This window comes from Lissotriton helveticus, chromosome 2_1 (genome assembly GCF_964261635.1).
Source record: "Lissotriton helveticus chromosome 2_1, aLisHel1.1, whole genome shotgun sequence".
NCBI classification, from domain to species: domain Eukaryota; kingdom Metazoa; phylum Chordata; class Amphibia; order Caudata; family Salamandridae; genus Lissotriton; species Lissotriton helveticus.
Genome location: NC_136059.1, coordinates 310,797,260 through 310,815,578, shown reverse-complemented (window position 1 = coordinate 310,815,578; position 18,319 = coordinate 310,797,260). Strand labels below are relative to the sequence as shown.

At 46.1% G+C, this 18,319-nt stretch overlaps 1 protein-coding gene across 1 annotated transcript in view; it reads left to right on the top strand.

Moving 5' to 3' along the window:
• LMAN1 (lectin, mannose binding 1) overlaps nucleotides 1-18,319 on the top strand; it is a 300,935-nt gene that overhangs the window by 229,075 nt on the left and 53,541 nt on the right. Inside the window, exon 12 of the mRNA XM_078674898.1 lies at nucleotides 14,338-14,453. Within this exon, the coding sequence (XP_078531024.1) occupies nucleotides 14,338-14,453 (116 nt within the window). The remainder of the gene's footprint in view (nucleotides 1-14,337; nucleotides 14,454-18,319) is intronic.

The window sequence follows — 18,319 nt, the reverse complement described above, 5'->3', positions numbered from 1 at the left end:
TGCTGAGACCTGTTGGGCGATAGGATAATAGAATCTCACAAATTTGTGGAAGAAAAATGTAGGGGGCACAAGGCATTCGGTTAGGGAGCATTAAACCTACGACTGATGTTCTGCAATCATGGCTCTTTGGAGTCAAGACCATCTATTTAGAGAGAAAGTCTGAAATTTGTTTTGTTAAAGAGTTTTCTGATCAAATGTGATTACATTCTCATCCCAGGTAAGCACTGAGGGTATTCCACAGTCTTGGGATTTTAACTCCTGGATATCTTCCTCTATGCTTTATTTTTATGAACATATTTTTGGGTATTATGGTTGCAGCTGATGACCTGGCTGATGACCTGGCTGGGTGTAGCATGGGGCTACGTCTTACTTCTGTTTTAGGCCTTTATATCAGTGGAGTTTGTGTACAGTGCAGAGGAACTTGAATTTGATCCAGTCTGCTTCTGATAACCGTTGCAGACCTTTTACATCTACCTTTATGTGGTGCCTTATACGTTGCTTAAGGCACATTTTGATTGCCTGCTTTTGTAATTTTTTTGTTTTTTATGTAGTACAGTTTACAATCAGGGTAGGTTTTCTTGGTGCTTAAAGAAACCAAGCTCCAAACAACACTAAGCAAAGTATGTCATTGTAGCGGTTTCCAGGAGACCTCCCTAATCAATAAGCCACAGGGAAATGATAACAGCCAAGTCTTTAGTGACTTCCAAAAGTTTCGCAAGTTGAACTGTTGACAAAGATGGATGGGTAACGAGTCCCATTTAAAGGCAACGGTAGTGGAAACCCTTCTAGCACCAATAGTCATGCGATAATATTTGGAAATGGCCACATAGAATTGTGAAATACAATGCGTTCTCAGTGTGCTTGCTATTGTGTTTTGGCGAGCAGATTGTACATTCACGAATAAAGTTCTTAAGAAAAAAAACAATCATCACATTTGTATGCAGTATATATGACATATGCAATACATCACACTTTTCAATTATCTCCCCGTCTCCATTTAAAGAACATAGCGTCAACCTCTAGATCATGACCCTTCAGTTTTGCGTGCTGTAGGAATGACTCTGTTCTCAGCAGGACGTGTACCTATACCCACCCACTCGCTCCCCAACTGTCCCTCCCCCACCCTACCAACTGTGGTGCTCCGTCTCTCCTAACCGGTCTATCGTTTGCCCCCCAGCGTTGTCCATTCTCCACCAGGATTGTGGAGTAGAAGTTCTTCCAACCACCCCTGTCCCACCTCTGGGCCCGGTACATTCTACAACCTTCCCTCAGGGTCTTAATGCGGTCAGGTTTCCTGGGACTGTGGCTGGTCCATACCCTCCAATTCTAATATCATGACCTCCCAGTCCAGTGCCAGCGGGATTTTTCGCCTTCCACCTTCTTCTTCCTTCCTAAGGGCTACACATTCTATTCTGCCCCATTTCACTACATCCGCTCGCCATGTCTCTATTCTCGGCGCTCTCAGGGACTTCCACTGCATTGTGATTTTCCTAATTGCTAAGAGGAGGGCTAAGTCCACAAATCTCAGCTTAGGTTTTAAAGGTTTAGGGCGAGGCCGAGCACCTGCCAGGCAGTACAGCGCACTCTCCCTCACTTGTATCTGGGTCACCTCTCGTAGCGTCTGGCACACCTCGTTCCAGTACCCACTTAGCCGTGGGCACAACCAAAGCATGTGGAGGAAGTCTGCCTCGTCCGCTCTACACCGCGGGCACTGGTGGGCGGCAGTGGGGAACATCCTGTGGATCCTGACCGGGGTAAGGTATGCCCTGTGGAGTATCATGGCCTGTATGTATTTAAATCTCACATTTCGAGAAACTCTCTTTGGGTGTTCCAGGGCCAACCGCCAAGTTACATCCGTAAAGACCTCTCCCGTGTCCCGCGACCAGGACTCCCTCAGTGCGTCGAGTGAGAGTGCAGCGTGAGTCCTAATCCCGGTGTACAGCCATCTTACCAAGTGACCACCGGCCCCCATGTAATGCATCAGGTGTACTAATTCGTGTTGTTGTGGGTGAGTGTGTTGTGGCGCCCAGGTCGTTCGAATGTAGTGAGAGACAGTGGCATGTAGCATGTAATATCTGTCCGAGGTCCCCGTCACATGCACGAAGGTGCGGTAGTCTAACAATAAGTCGTCCCCGAAGAAACTGCCCACGCCATCAATCCCGTTCGCCGTCCAGTCCCTGAGGGCGTGTTTGGTTAGTCGTCCCTGTGGTGTCGGTATACCCAGCAGTGGAATATTATCTGCATATGGCCTGGTCGTGGACGTGTAGGCCAAGGCCTGTCTCCAACATAGAAGGGCAGTACGGAGCAGTGGGTGGCACTCTTGCGGGATTCCACTCCTGGGTAGCAATAGGGCGTGTAGGTCGCCCCGTTCAAGCCAGCCTACTGTCCATCCAATTTCTTTGAGGTTCCTCCCCGCTAGCCAGTAAGACAGCCATTGGAGTTGACTGGCGTAAAAGTAACCCTGGAAGTCAGGGGCTCCCAGACCTCCCTGGGAGGTGCTGAGTTGTAGTTTCCGCAAGCTAATCCGCCGTCTGCCCGTCCCCCAGATAAGGGTGATCAGTAGGGAGTTAAGGGAGTCAAAGCTACGTCGCGGAATGCATATGGGCAGGTTCACGAAATAGTATAGCAAAGGTGGTAGCATTACCATCTTTGCTATTGCAATGCGTCCCATAACAGACAATGGGAGCGATGTCCAAAAGCCAACAATACCCCGGAGGCCTGTAATGGCTCTAGAGATGTTACCGTCCAGCTGGTCCTCCAATCTACGGTATATACGAATTCCCAGATATTTAAAGCTGGTTTGGGCTACGGGATCATGTAAGTGCCGAAATGCAGAGAGGGCAGACTAGGCCCCTCGCGGAAATAAAATCCCACAGATTTGTCCGGGTTAATGGCCAATCCCGATGCTGTCTCAAATCGGCGGAAGGTGTCATACAATCGTGTGTGGTCGGCCTCCAGGTCTCGGAGGTACAATAACATATCGTCTGCGTATACAGATAGAATGTGGGATGTCCCTGCCACAGGAACTCCCAGGGCCACCGCGTGTTGGCGAAGTGCGATGGCTAGTGGTTCCAAAACCAACACGAACAACAGCGGGGACAAAAGGGGCATCCCTGCCTGGTGCCCCGATGGACTGGGTACTCAGCCGACACATAGCGTCCAGTTCTTGCCCTGGCCGTAGGATCAGTGTACAGCAGCCTAATCCACCGTATCAGCGGGGCTGGAAATCCAAATCGGGACACGGCGTCAAACATGAAGGGCCAAGAGAGCGAGTCAAACGCTTGTCTGAGGTCTAATGCAATACACCCCGCCCGCGTCATCTCGACAGGTGACGCTGTCATGATGGCGTGCAGGCGCCTCGTGTTGAGGGAAGTACTGCGGTCCGGAAGGAAGCCGCACTGGTCGCAGTGAATTAGTGTGGTCAAGTGGGGCTGAATACGTAGGGCAATAGCCTTGCTCAGGATTTTATATTCCGTGGCCAGCATAGATAAGGGTCTATAATTCGCAATCTCCAGGTTGTCTCTGTCTGGCTTAGGGATAGAAATTACTATGGCTTGCATGGTTGTGTGCGGCAGATGACCCCTCTCGAAGGCCTCCCTGTAAATCCGTACCGGTACTAACATGTCAGCATAGGTTGATTAGAACTCCACCGGGAGTCCATCCATGCCCGAAGTCTTGTTTCTATTTAAGTGTGTGATCGCAGTGCGTATTTCATGTTGGGTGATGGGGCCCTCCATAGATTTTTGTATCTCCGCAGTCAATTGGGGGAAGGGGAGGTCCCGCATGAAGTCTGTTATATGTGTAGGGTCGTCTGCCTCATTATGGGCGTACAGAGCCTGTAAGTGGTCGTGGAATGCTCGGTTGATGTCAGATTGGGTGTTCACTACTTCACCTCTGTGGTTTCGAATTCGGGTAATGACTGGGGTGTCCGGCTTGTCGCGGATTACTCGGGCCAACAACGCCCCAGAACGGTCCGCCTCTGTGTGTTGTCGTTGTAAGTAGGCCTTGTAATCAATGTTGCGCAGTGTTTCTAGTGTCTCAGCGTGTGTGATATTCTGTTCCTGTAGAGCCTGCTTTTTCCCCGGGTCTTCCACCGCCTCCCGCTCAAGCTCCGCTAGACGGTTCTCCACCTCACACAGTTTCCGGTGGATCTCCTGCCTAGCGCCCACCAGCTTCCCAATAGCCACTCCCCGCACAACCACTTTCATCGCATCCCAGACCACCAAGTTGGAAGAAGCAGTGTCCCAATTAACCTCCCAGTATTGTGTCAGGGCCTCCGAGATAGTCGCCTTGAATGGGCCATCTTCCAAGTGCTGGGGGTCGAGCCGCCACATAGGGACTGGGGTCGGGACTCTGCCCCAAGAAATAGTACATTTGAGGGGCCTGTGCTCCGAGAAAGTCTTTGCTAAATATTCTGGGGCACTCATCAGTGGGGTCAGCGAATGTGTGCATAGGAGTCGGTCAATACGGGTGTGCAGGTCGTGTACAGGGGAGTAGAAGGAGTACTCTTTGTGTGTGGGGTGTACCTCCCGCCATATATCACGAAGTCTCCAGCCTTCCACCCACGCCCGGAATGTTTCAGTAAGCTTGGTGGCGCCGGCTGCCTGTAGGGGTGGGTGTGATCTATCCAGGGTCAGGTCTAACACCGCGTTCCAGTCCCCTCTGAGCACCCAGGGGATGTCCGCCCACGGGGAGAGGGCCCTTCCTATTGTTCGTAGAAATAATTCCTGATCGTAATTCGGGGCGTAGATACAGCCCAGGACAATTAATTGGCCATCTAGGGTCCCTTTAACCAGGATGTATCTGCCCATCTCATCTATTTTCTGCTCTATTGCGGTGAATGGTGTCCCGTGACGCACCCAGATAGTGGCCCCTCTAGAAAATGCCGAGTATGACGTGGAATATACAGTCCCTCTCCACTTCTTCCGCAACTTTTGCGCTTCAGAGGCCGTGAGGTGCGTTTCTTGTAAGAAGGCGACGTGTGTCTGCTGTCTGAGGAGGTAAGAGTGGACCCTATGTCTTTTCTGCACAGCCCTCGCACATTGCAGGTGACAACCCTGTACATTCCCGATTGTTCAGCCATGGTCAGCGGGCGATAGAGCCATTCCCAGGGGTGATCGCATGTCTAGAACACCGGGGAGCAGAACCCAGGAGAGTGCACCTAAAAGGACCATTAACAGTTCTAAAACAAACTTGCCGCAGCCATAGGACATAGCCGAGCCTAACGTTAACATTATGAACATAAAGAACCGAACAATTGTGCCTTCGCCATGGGGGGGTAGGTCCAGCACACTTTTAGTCATTTTGTTACTATGTCCGGTCTCCACCGGCTCAACGGTAGCCCGGCCGGGCGCTTAATGCTGAAAAGAAAGTGCAGTGTTATGACATACAGAGCTAATATGCTTTGCTATAGGCAGTCTCAATCCGCATCCTGTGGCACCCGGTACGGCGTCGTTTCCAATGGATATGGGATGCATCTGGGGGTGGGCCAGTGTCTGTTCCTTGCCCCTCACCCTCGCTCCCCCCCCCACCCCGACGCCCAATCAGATTTCGGTGCCCAGGGCCATAAGACAGCAAAACAAAAGGATACCATGCGTGAACTGCTGCAAAGGAGTCGGTGCGGGGTTGCTCCCGTCGGGCTAGCTGTCTATGAGATCGTCCGCAGCTCTAGGAGTGATTGTTGGAAAGAGCATCACGCTGCTGTCAGAGTCTGAGTGTCCTGTGGTATCCTCAGTCTGTGGTTATTTTCGTCGGGTCTTCCTTGAAGGCGCCTGAGAGGGAGATGGCCTCCCTTCGTTCGTCCCGCTTGTGAGTCCGCGACGGGCCGTGTTCAGTGTTTCTCTTTCCGGATCCAGACGAGGAGTGGCGGCTACCTCCCGAATTCCTGTCCAGTGCTCTCGCCATCGCTTCCTGGGATGCCTCCTGGCTGCCCTCCAGTCCCATCACCTCCAGCCATTCTTCAGCGTCCGCTGGGCTCTCAAAGAAGTGAGATTTCTTCCCGTGGATGACTTTCAGGCGGGCCGGAAAGAGAAAGGCATATTTCAGTTGCGCGCTTCTCAGCTTCTTCTTCACCTCCATATAGGAGGCTCTCTGTTTCTGCACCATGTTTGTGTAGTCCGGGTAGAGTGACACCCTCTGGTTTTCGAAATGGATGGTTGATCTCTCTCGGGCTTTCCTCAGTAGGGCGTCCCTATCTCGGTAGTTGAGGATACGGACTATGAGGGGGCGAGGAGGGCGCCCCGGCCGAGGTTGTCCCGTCGGAATTCTATGCGCTCGCTCCACACAGAAGTACGGGGAGAGTCCGTCCGTCGCCACATGTTCTCTGAACCACTGCTCCATGAACTCCTCAGACCGCGGTTCCTCACATTTTTCCGGCAGACCGATGACCCGTATATTGTTTCTTCGATTGCGGCCTTCCGCGTCCTCAACCCGCTCCAGCAACGCGGCCATTTGACCCTGGATGTCCCGGATGGATGTGTCGTGATCAGCCACCTTGGGTGTGAGGTCCGCAATTGCAAGCCCGTGGTCCTTGACCTTGTCCGTCAGCTTACCGTGGTCCGCTTTAAGGAGGGAGAGGTTATTGGTGAGGGTTCCCAACTGGTGTTCCAGCGCTTGTCGGGAGTCCCGGATCTCCTGAAGGATAATGTCCAGTTTGTTAGGTTGTTGGGCACTCGATTCCATCCGGTCGCCCAGACCAGGATCGCCTCCACTCGCTCCAGCACCCAGCTGTGGGCCGGCCCCCGTCTGCTCCCCTGAGCCGTCCACGTGTCTCTGGCCTTTCCGGACCATGGTGTGTTAGACTTTTAGGACTGTTTCCCCCTCCTGGAGTTATTCCGGCCACTCAGGCTCCGCACTTCAGCCAATGTGTCCCCGGCTCTTCGTATACCAGCCGCAAAGGTGTCACCCTGGCTCCCAGGATGGGAGGAGCCGGCTAGCAGGTTACTCCAGCCCGCAACCGGGGCCTCCGCAAGGGGTCCGACCCTCCGCTGGGTCGCTGCAGGCAGTGGCCGAACAATTGTACAGGCTGAGTGCAGCGCGAGGGGCGAGTTCCCGCCCCAGCCGCCACCCAGTGTGCGGGCCCCCGGTCACCAGGCCGTGCCGTCTCGTCCTCCGGCCCGCGCGCCTCCGAACCCCCAGCAGAGCCGGTCTTTCAAAGATAGGAGGTCCGGGGGGGGGGGGGCGGGGAGCAATGCCGCGGAAGGTCCCCGGGGGTCCCCCCTCTGTAAGGGCCGGATCACTGTCTCAGGGTTTTCCCTCTAGACGGGCCTCTCAAAATGGCGGCACTTCTCAGCGCTGGGCCTCTTTCCCGGCATCAGTCCCCAGCGCGCCTCCTCTCGCCCCCCTCACCGCACCTCTACGATTTTGCCGCCGTCCGGTGGTATCCACGGGGCCCCTGCCTTCCGCCGTCAGTGTCCTCTGGGCATCGGCCCCTCTCATTAGGTCCGGCTCCTACTCCCGGACAGGGCGGAGGGCCGCCGCCGGATCTCCGCCTCACGCTACTCCCCGGCTCCAAAGGCCTCGCGCCGCGGGTCTCAGCTCGTCCCGCAGGGCGCTCTGTCGGCGTATCACCCCGCCTCCGCCTCGCGTCTCGTGTTCCTACAGGATTCCGCCACAAAGCCACCTCTCTCGGCAGGCCGATGGACACAGCAAAACTGTCTTTTTCAGAATAAAGCCCGGCCGGGCGCGGAGCTCTAGAAGAAGCCGTCCGCCATCGTGGCTGTTCGGCCACGCCCCCCTGGCGAGCAGATTGTTGATGGTTATTTCAGCTGTGTGAACCGTGATGACTGAAGTGTGGGCATTAAATGACAGGAAGGTGTGTAGGCGGGGGCACATGCTGATGGAGTAAACAGAGATATGGTTGTGAATGGGATTCTGACCCTATCGTCTCAAGGGTTTTAGAAGTCTAAAACACTTTTGCCCTTGTCCTCATATGCCCTTGTCTCAGTGTGTTGTGGGGGCTGTCCTAAGGAAGGGGAAGAGTCCTAATGTCCTTAATGATGGGTGGCTTTTAGTAAATAGAGCCCACTTATATTGGGTATTCATAGTCCTTCCTGGGTGCAGGACTTATTGTGGCTGGGATGTCTGTGGGCGAAGTTTCTGTTCTTTCCAGAGCAGCAGCTTCTAGTGACTGCTCAACCCAGCACACAAACTCTTTTTGGAATAGAAAAATGCCAACCCTATGGCAGTTGTCATTGTTTGTTTCATATTTCTGAGGTCCAGTGGAGGAGATCCTTTGGTCAGAAGTTGGGACGCTGACCTTATTTTGTTTCTATAGTCCATCCTCTAGATTGCTTAGTTTGATTTGTAAGTGGCGATAAATGGATGTGCCCATCAGGCTGGACTGAGGTATATTGAGGAAGTGGTAAAAATGTTTTGTTTCTCACATGTGGAACTTTATCTTTATTATAATGCTTTCAAGAGCTGTTAATAAAGTACAAATAAAAACCAAATAGCACGTCCTTCTGAGCAGGAGCCTTGATATGTTTCCACTTACAGAGACTTCTCATTTTAATCTTCTTGCAGGAACGTACAGTCTCAGGACCTTGTCTGCCCATCTAGCTACCTTTTCATCTGTAGCGAAATTAGCGTATTTGGTCAGTAGTTATGGAGCAAAAAGGTGATCTAGCTCCTTCCCATGCAGTCGACAATACAATAGGAGCCACTGAAAGCCTTTAGAATTTTTCAGTTCACTTTCTCCTCCTCTTAAGCAATTGCACTTGTTCCTGTGAATGATGTGTCTACCCATGCACCCGTGTCTACTGTGCTTAACCATTGATTTGCTGTTTTCTTGTGGACCCCTTTTTAAACTGCCCTAGCCAAAAAATAGCCAACATTAAAAAGTCCCACGCCTTTATTCTGTTAATTCCATCCGTTTTGAGGACTTCATCTGTATTAGTTATGATGATCAACCATTACGATAGCATTATCTGTATAGTAAAGTCTCACAGCATCTTGTCTTCTTGATTTTCTCCTATTAATTCAGTTCCATTTTTATATTCTGTTTTAAGGATGTGAAATAAAATTGAGGTTTTAAAACCTTGAGAGGACCTCAGCAGGCTGAAGCCACCACCATCTTGTACATAAAAAACAGTGGTACCTTCACATTCTGTCTCACAGTGAGCATGTTTTTGTGCCGCAGTGATGGGAACATTGTGCATAACAAGCAAGCTAGCAGACTGTACCTTACAAATGGCATTTCAATTCTTAGATGTTAGGGACAACAAATTACTGCATGTGTATGCTTGGAGTGAAATGGAGCCCTGCTACTGCAGTGGTTGATACCAACCCTATATCCCATTCTATCCCCGAGCCACCTTTAGACATATTGGTTCTCTTCACACTTCTTTGCTACATCAAATATTTGACCCTCTGGCCTTTGGCTAATGACATCACACAATTAAACATAAAATGTAAGAACCCCAACACACACCAGCATGAGGAGCCTCAGCCGCTGTATCACGTTTGACATTGACAGCTGTGTTCATGCCGGCTAGAAATTAAACATTGCAATTTTTTGAGTTTTATTAAAGTAATTCTGTTTGAATGTCTTGAACTGGCATGACATTCCAAAATCTTTGTTACCTAGTGGGTGTTGCTGTGGATTGTTGACTTGTGCTTAGAGGTGAAGGTTTGTCATTACTATCCAATTAGTTGGCCAATTGGGGAATGCAGTCTATTGGCTTGGATATTGCTAAGATTTTGCAGCCTCTATTCAGGGGTGATATGGGTTCATATCTGAAGGGTTCTAGTCCATCCTTGATTTCTTCTAGGATTATAAGTATAACTGCTTCTGATGCAGAACCTTCAGAGCTGCCCTTTGCCGCATATTCTCTGAAAAATTTTGTAAAGGGTTGATCTCACGTAATTTTATTGTTTTTGTTAAAAGAATTGGTGAACTCACCTTGAGCCTTGCCTTAGGGCAGTTCATTAATTGCCTTAAAAATTGTATGTTATATGTCATTTCAATATGTGTTTCATGCTCCGCCCCCAAGAGAGCTAATAGCTTAGCAAGATGTGAGAAGGTGCGCTTACATTGAACAATAAACCACATGCTCACCTGCAAAATTGGGTCTGCTGTTTTTTTCCGCGACTTGGGATTCCGTGACTAGGGTTCCAGTGGTGGGATAGAAGATTGTAAGTATGTATATATGTATGTATGTATGTGTGTGTATATATATATATATATATATATATATATATATATATATGTGTATATATATGTGTATATAGATATATATATATGTGTATATATATGTGTATATATATATGTATGTATGTATATATATATATATATGTGTATATATATATATATATGTATATATATGTTTGTTTGTTTGTTTGTTTTTAGATAGGCAGGTAGGTAGATTTTGGTAATAGAGCCGAAGAGTTTGGAAGATAACCTTATTTATCATACCCATAGTTTGGCTTTTGATTGTAATGTCTGATATGCGCACCTTGCTCTTTTCATTTAAAACTGGTTGGCCTGGAGTCTGCCTGTCTTATTGACACCATGTAGGGTTTTTTGCCTTGTCAGATAGTACCTGATAGTCGGATCTTATTAATAGTTTATTATGTTGTATTTCAGACTTGTGTTCTTTAAATATGCAGCCTGGGTGTTTGGGAGTGATGCAGGTGCTTTCTCCTTATTTTATCTCATCCTCTAAGATTATAATTATTTCTCTTCAGTCAATATTTTTGCGTGCCAATTTATTACAGCATAGCTACTTATGGTTTGGGTTTCTTTTTTCACTTACCCTGGGTGTTCCTTGTTTAGATGACTTGCAGACTTGTTGGTATCTCTAATAATCATAGTACATGAGAGGTCGGAGTTATACTTTCTCTGTGTTTCCTACAGGCACAGAGATCGGTTTTATAGACCCCATGGCACTAAGGACTTAGTCAATGTGCCATTCTGGATCAGAAAAATAGCTGTGCTGCAACCATTACACAACCCCCTGTGTAGTATCTGTGCAAGATGTATTCTATGTTAGGTTAATCAGTGAAATCCCATACCCTCTTTCCTTCAGGATAAGCACACACTCAAAAAACACTAATCCGCAAAGGGCGCTTTTAAAATATTTATTTAAAACCTTAAATCCTAGTCTAGTGCACACAATATGAATCGTAATCACAATGAAAACAGATAATATGGCAACGGTTACCAGAAGTGTGAATAATAGACACCACTCCAACATGATTTGCTGTTATTAATACATAGCAATCCTACCTTTTCCTCTTACTTCTAAGTGCTAATCTAGTTCTAAAATTCTAGCAAAGCAGAAAATAAAACCTATTATGACCTTTAGAGATGGCCCACATCCAGATGAGCACTAATGTTTATTGTTCAGGGAAACAGTGCAACGTTAACTCAGTGCATGAAGGCTGCTTGCCTCTCTTTCCAGTAGTCTTCAATAGGAACTGGAGATATGATGTGCGACCATCTACAGTGTCGCCTCTCTGCCCTTCACTCTCTGTGCCCGACTTTAATAATATAATCACAATGTTAAGAATTGTTGGTGAAAACAATGTGCCCAGTTTCACTTGCAGTTATTTTCATTCTACGAGACTGTGTTCTTTGAATATCAAGAAAAATGAAGCACATAGTTGTCAACCTTCTACAAACACATAGAAATACTAACATGACAACGTAAAAATCAAGCCATCTGCATTTAGATAATGCATTGCAAATATATTCACATAGGCTGGATCATCACCTTGAAAAACAGAATTATATTAAACTAAGTGCGTCAAATGAATCATGCATATTCAGCATTTTGATCAACTGTTAATACATATTACTCAAGAAGGAAATGCCCAGGGTAACAGACTATAATCATGCCAGGATATCTAAAGTGGCGTTAAGGCTTGGTTGCTCTGTCTTTTGCAAGAGCTCCCCGCTCACTGAAAGGTAATCTAAGGTCGGAGACATTTTATCACCAAAGTCATGGCTTCAGTGTCGCTTAAATTCTTTATTACATCAACTTTAAAAATGAGACTGGCAATAAATCACCACCACACAGGGCACCCATGTGCAGGCAAAATAAATAGCTGTCATAATCAGCAGTAGGTGAAGAGAATGGAGGAGCTAATAGCGTACTTGCTGCAGATTGGTTTGTTTGGGTTGTGATGCGTGGTAGTGGCTGCAATTAGTCAGTTGTCCAACATTGTACAATTGGCCAAGGGACGAAGTGAAAAGTAATACCACGCCCATGATTGATTTTTGAAGGCAAAGAAAAGCATAGCTGTGATCGCTTCAGTGCATTGGAATTTTTACAGCCTGGACACTGGAAAAGATCTATCTTTCCACTGACTGACTTTCATGTACTTAAGACAGAGGTGACTAGGCTTTTTATTTAAGTACATATTGTTCTCTGGTTTTATAACCCCTAACAACGGTGACCCTTTTTTTTTAATTTTAGTTCGTTTAATCAGTTGAAATGTGAGCTATAAAAACATAATATTAGCAGTATTGTAGCTTACAATACTGAGATGTGGTCTGTAGTAGCACGAACCCAGAGTTTTAACTGGCCCTGGTGATTCCATGGAAGGATTGGTATGTAGTCTTTGGAACAGTTTTGAAGATGGGGTGCGTGGTCCACGGGGCCCTCTTATTCGAGAGAGTGCAGAGAAAACAAATGTAGTATCCCATAAGACTAAATAACCGGCTGGGTGGGGTCAGACATAAGTTATGCATCAGAGACTGCATTAGGGTGGGAAGTGGAAGTGGCATAAGGAAAAGTGTGTCAATGTGGTCCGATGTTAAGTAGGTGACTCGAGCCAAGACTCATATGGTGGGGTAGGGAAATGGAAACAAATGGAATATGAGGAGAGTTGCGAAGTGCAGTGAGTAGAAGAAGAGTGTGGTCAGAATCTGTTGGTTGAACATCCAGTCGATCATAATCTAAGATAATGTGTGGTGCTGCTAAACACATTTGAGGGTTACTTTTTAATTCTGTATGTTTAATGCTCTGTTATCAATGACCACGAAGGTACTTGTGAATCTGTTAGGACCTGTAGTAGTTTTTAGATTTTAACTTTGAGGCTTTATCATATGTGTAATAACCTGTAGCGCCATCATGTGTGACTCCAGCTGTAGTTATGGTACTCTTCCCTGTTCTAGTTTGATCCTTGAGGTTCCACCCTCAAGCAGCTGAAGATATGAAGCTGTCAATGCTGGTTGTATTCTATGGATGAAAATAGATACTTGATTCTACTGTATCATGTGTGCCGAGCTGCTTCACCATAGTTCTGTCATTTCTCCAGCAGTATTTGAAGTCAGATTGTGAAGATTCTATCATTCAAGCAGATTATTTTATATGGTCTGAACATAGACACGCTTTCAGATTCCCTGCTACGAATGCTCGAAGCGGCCTGACCCTCCTGTCTCTGGGGAGAATTCAGATAGTCGGTGGCTTAGAGACAACGGGTGGCCAGACGATGTGATAATAATAAATAATTATTAGATCACTTCCTTGTTCATGCTCTTAAGCAACAATTTTCTTGGTCTGTAATTTTGGGAAACCCTTCTGGCAAAAAGGGCAAATGGAAGTGCAATATAAGTGCAAAACAATCTCCATTTTCGAAAAAAGCCCATGTAGGTTGCTTGCAGTCAATCAAAGCAGATTAAATGCAGAAACGTATTCTAAGATATTTGGGAAACGTTTGTACTTAATTTAGTTTAAAAAAGTAATACTAACACCTTACTTGATTAGGATGATCATTGAACTCTGTCTATTTCTAGTTCGGGTTAATTTTAATTTGTATTAAGATATTATTCTCATTTAGCACTAGCGTTATGAATAGTAAAATGTATTTTATTTCACACTCATTTTCCTTTGCTTCTTTGGAACTGTATCTTTTATTTTTAATTTTGTAATTGCATACGTCTTGGGTTTAGTTTCTTTGTCTTGTTAAATGTACATTCCATTGCTGAAACAAAATATTTGAACTAAATTCACGTTCTTCAAGAGTCACAATGAAACGATGATGTAACTCTTAAGTGCAAAAGACCAAAATTGTATTACAAGAAAGAACATGCCTCCGATAATGAATATTTAAATCAACAAACAGAATAGCCTAAATGAGGAGTTGGTCTATTCAGAGCATTCGTTTTCCGAGAATGCACAAGTGTGATTATGTATATTATATTCTATAGCATTCCTTCCGATGCCTTGATCAGATGGAAGTTTTCATTATCCTTCATCGAGTAGGCTATCGTTAGTGTCATAAAGAAAACAATGTCATGGGTACGTTATTAATTGGCGTTTGTTTTTATGTAGTAGTTTAAGTACATGCTGCAGTAAATAATAATGGTTATTTTTTTCTTTTCTTATAAAGCCAAGTGAAAAGCAGAAGTGCCCAGAAATTCAGTTTCCATCTTGTTTATCAACATCACACTTCTTCATATTTGTAGCAGTACAGACAGTATTATTTGTGGGGTACATCATGTATAGGTAAGTTACTTCACTTAGGCATGGTGTTTATGATTTAATAAGTAAAAGTATTTCTGATTGTGAATTGCATATAGGCAGTGGTGGAGTGTAAAAATTAGGCTTTCTTGTCATTCACTGTAAAGAACCGTGCTGGGCTTTGCTACTTGGTAGGCGATTAACTGCTTTTCGTGTGTATAAAAATGCTAATTGTTTGTCCTTTCTCCCATTCCAGACTATTAGGAACAGTTTTATTAAGTGAGCCCAGGGGACTGGGTGTGCACATTTCGAACACAAGGTTTTATATCCATATTCCGGCCATTCCATTCCCGAATGTTTGCAAGGAAATGCCCCTTAGGCCACTGTTCTCATTTATAAGATCCTATGAATGCGTTTAAGTGCAACCTCAAAACATCCCCAAATCTGGCCCCTTCCACAGATTGTATTGCCCGGCATCGTGTTCTAACCAGAACGTTTGGTCCAGTGCTTTCTTTCCGAAAACTTAAATTTGGAAGCATTTAGTTAATAAACAGCAGTGGGAGTGAAGAATAAGGTGCAGAGACTGAAAACTGTTGGCAAATAGTGCTAACAAATATAACACATGTTTTCTTACCGGGACAAGAAGCAAACAAAGAGCCTGTTTTCTAAAAGTACTGGTATTCAACTTTCCAGAGACAAAGCACCATGGTGTGTGCAGTGTGTTGTGCTACTAGGCTAAAAGTAATGGATACCATACAATACGTGTTATAGCACAGAGATGTATTCTATGTACCGACTGGAACCAACAGACACAAATGGGATAGTCCGGGCCCCGGCCGAACGTAAGATCACCAGGGTCCCATGTGCCTGTGGAACAAGAAGAGGATCGAAGAAAGAAATCAATCTGCACCACTCACTCTTTCACAATTCCACAATCCCAGGGTGCAATATATAACTGATCTGCAATAGCCATGCGCAGTTGTTCACCTGGATTTCCAGCTGGTGGCAGCCTATGAGCTGGTAAGGTGCATGCGCTGTGATACAGTTATTACATAAGCTGTTTGAGGTAATTCATAGAAATCTCACACATCACCACCTCTGAGAGGGCTGCAAACAGCGTACCCAATGACCTTACCTCATTTATTTAATGACACCAACAACTGGATGCAAGCGCTTACTGAGAAGTAATCCTCTTGCAACTATGTCACCGAAAATAGAATTACCTATTCATTTTGGCCCGAGGTTAGAACTATTTTTAGAGTCATGGTTACAGCAAGAGTAAAGTTTAGTGTTGGTGATAGGATTATTTTAGTGTTCAGTCACTCATCCATGATTGCATGCGCTCAGCCACTCATCATAAAGCACTCAGTCACTCTTCTTTGCATTCCTGCATCTATACACCAACCCCTTGTGTAATTCTTGCTTTCTCCCACTCACTGAGTCAAAATACCACAGACACAGGCTCAATAATCCATCACAAGGCACTTTCATTGGTAAACCACTACTATTGCCCTGTTACAGAGTACAAGAACAGATGAGATTTCACCCAGTGCATGATGAGCAGAGTACAAGTACGATACAAAAGGGAATGATGGACGGAGCGTGTGAACAAATCAAACACTTACCCCCAGTCAACTGATTTGGGTTTAATCCATCACCATTCTTTAGCTCACTCAGCCACCCCAGTTCACACATGGCCATATGCAAATCAGTCTGACCCTGTGCCTCATGGGAACAGTCCAGCCCGAACTGCCAAGCCATGTCTTCCCTGGACCGGAAACAAGCATCCTGGGACCAGTTTCGGATTCATAATCCTCATCAACCAGACTATCTTGAATCCAGTGGCCAAGTGAGCAAGGGACTCACGTCTGAACATACCCTGCCAACTTAGGGCGAACAAAGCGATACAAAAGGGGATGATGGACGGAGCGTTTGAACAAATCAAACACTCACCCCCAGTCAACTGATCTGGGTTTAATCCATCACCATTCTTTAGCTCACTCAGCCACCCCAGTTCAGACATGGCCATATGCAAATCAGTCTGACCCTGTGCCTCATGGGAACAGTCCAGCCCAAACTGCCAAGCCATGTCTTCCCTGGACCGGAAACAAGCATCCTGGGACCGGTTTCGGATTCATAATCCTCATCAGCCAGGCTATCTTGAATCCAGTGGCCAAGTGAGCAAGGGACTCAAGTCTGAGCATACCCTGCCAACGTAGGGAGAACAAAGCGATACAAAAGGGGATGATGGACGGAGCGTTTGAACAAATCAAACACTCACCCCAGTCAACTGATCTGGGTTTAATCCATCGCCATTCTTTAGCTCACTCAGCCACCCCAGTTCAGACATGGCCATATGCAAATCAGTCTGACCCTGTGCCTCATGGGAACAGTCCAGCCCAAACTGCCAAGCCATGTCTTCCCTGGACCGGAAACAAGCATCCTGGGACCGGTTTCGGATTCATAATCCTCATCAGCCAGGCTATCTTGAATCCAGTGGCCAAGTGAGTAAGGGACTCACGTCTGAGCATACCCTGCCAACTTAGGGCGAACAAAGCGATGAAAACAGTACCTTGAGCCGTGGAATATGGGATACTGATAAGAGCAATACCTGAGGAACCACAGGAAATTGTATGCTGCAGCCAATAGAAGTGGTGTAAAAGTAATTGGCAAGCACACAAACCAATAAAATGAAAAAGGGCGGTATGTAAGCCCCTTTTAAGATTTTTGATAAATGCAATAGATTTCAGAAGCATGCTTTGCAGGTGAAACTTGTAAAGGAGACTGGAAGCAAATTCTCCTCTAACTGGATACCCTGACTGCAGGCAAACTAAATAGCCTTTTTAAAGATGTTCCCAAAAAAAAAACACACTTTGAAAGGGCTTTTTGACTGAAGACAAACTATTCTTTGTGGATGTAAACATTGCGTACAATCTTTGTGCAGTTACTCAAAGTGAAAAAAACAATTAAGTGGACTGAGCCATTGCTCCATGCTGTATGGTTTGGTGAGTTGAAAGAAAATGTGTATGACAATACAACATATCAATGAATATATATATCATACATACATACATACATACATATGAATCTATGTATGTATGTATGTATGTATTTATTTATTTATTTATTTATTCAAAGTTTTATATAGCGCGAACAGGATCCTTACAGATATCAGAGCGCTTCACAAAGACAGGGTAGGGGCAGAAAGGGGTCAACAGAGATACTGGGAACAGAATAAAAGTCAATAACATGGATAATAAAAAAACATACATAAAACCAATCCATATACAATCAGGTAAGGAAGTAATATAGGACAGCACAAGTCATTGATCCAATACAGAGGTGTTCAGGTGGATCAGTAAACCAACGTGTATCATATCTTGGTCGGTAGTAAGAGAGTAGCGTAGTAGTGCCACTCTACAAGTAGAGTGTAGTGCCAAGGGATAGGGTGAGCAGTGATACAAGGCAATGCAGAGACTCTGAACCAACATCTATAACGATCAGAAGATCTTGGCCAGAAGGATGGTTTTCACCTCTTTCTTGAAGAGTGCCGTGGAGGAGATCAGCCTGGTTTCAGGAGGGAGCGCATTCCAGATCCTGGGTGCCATTCCTGAGAAGGAGCGCTTGTAGGTTTTCGCTTTCCGGAATCTACGAGGTTTCAGGAGTAGATTTTTTGTACTCCTATTGGTTCTCGAACCTCCTGATATAGACAGCTTTTGAGCGAGGTAGTTGGGTGCCTTGTGGTGCACGGCCGCGTGAGTCATAACTGCAATTTTTAGCTGTATTCTGGCTTCAAAAGGCAGCCATTTTAGAGACTTTAAGTCTGGGGATATGTGCGAATGCTTTCTAGAGCCAGTAATGAGTCTCGCGGCAGCGTTCAGGGAGGCTCTTAAGGGTGCTGTTGTTATATA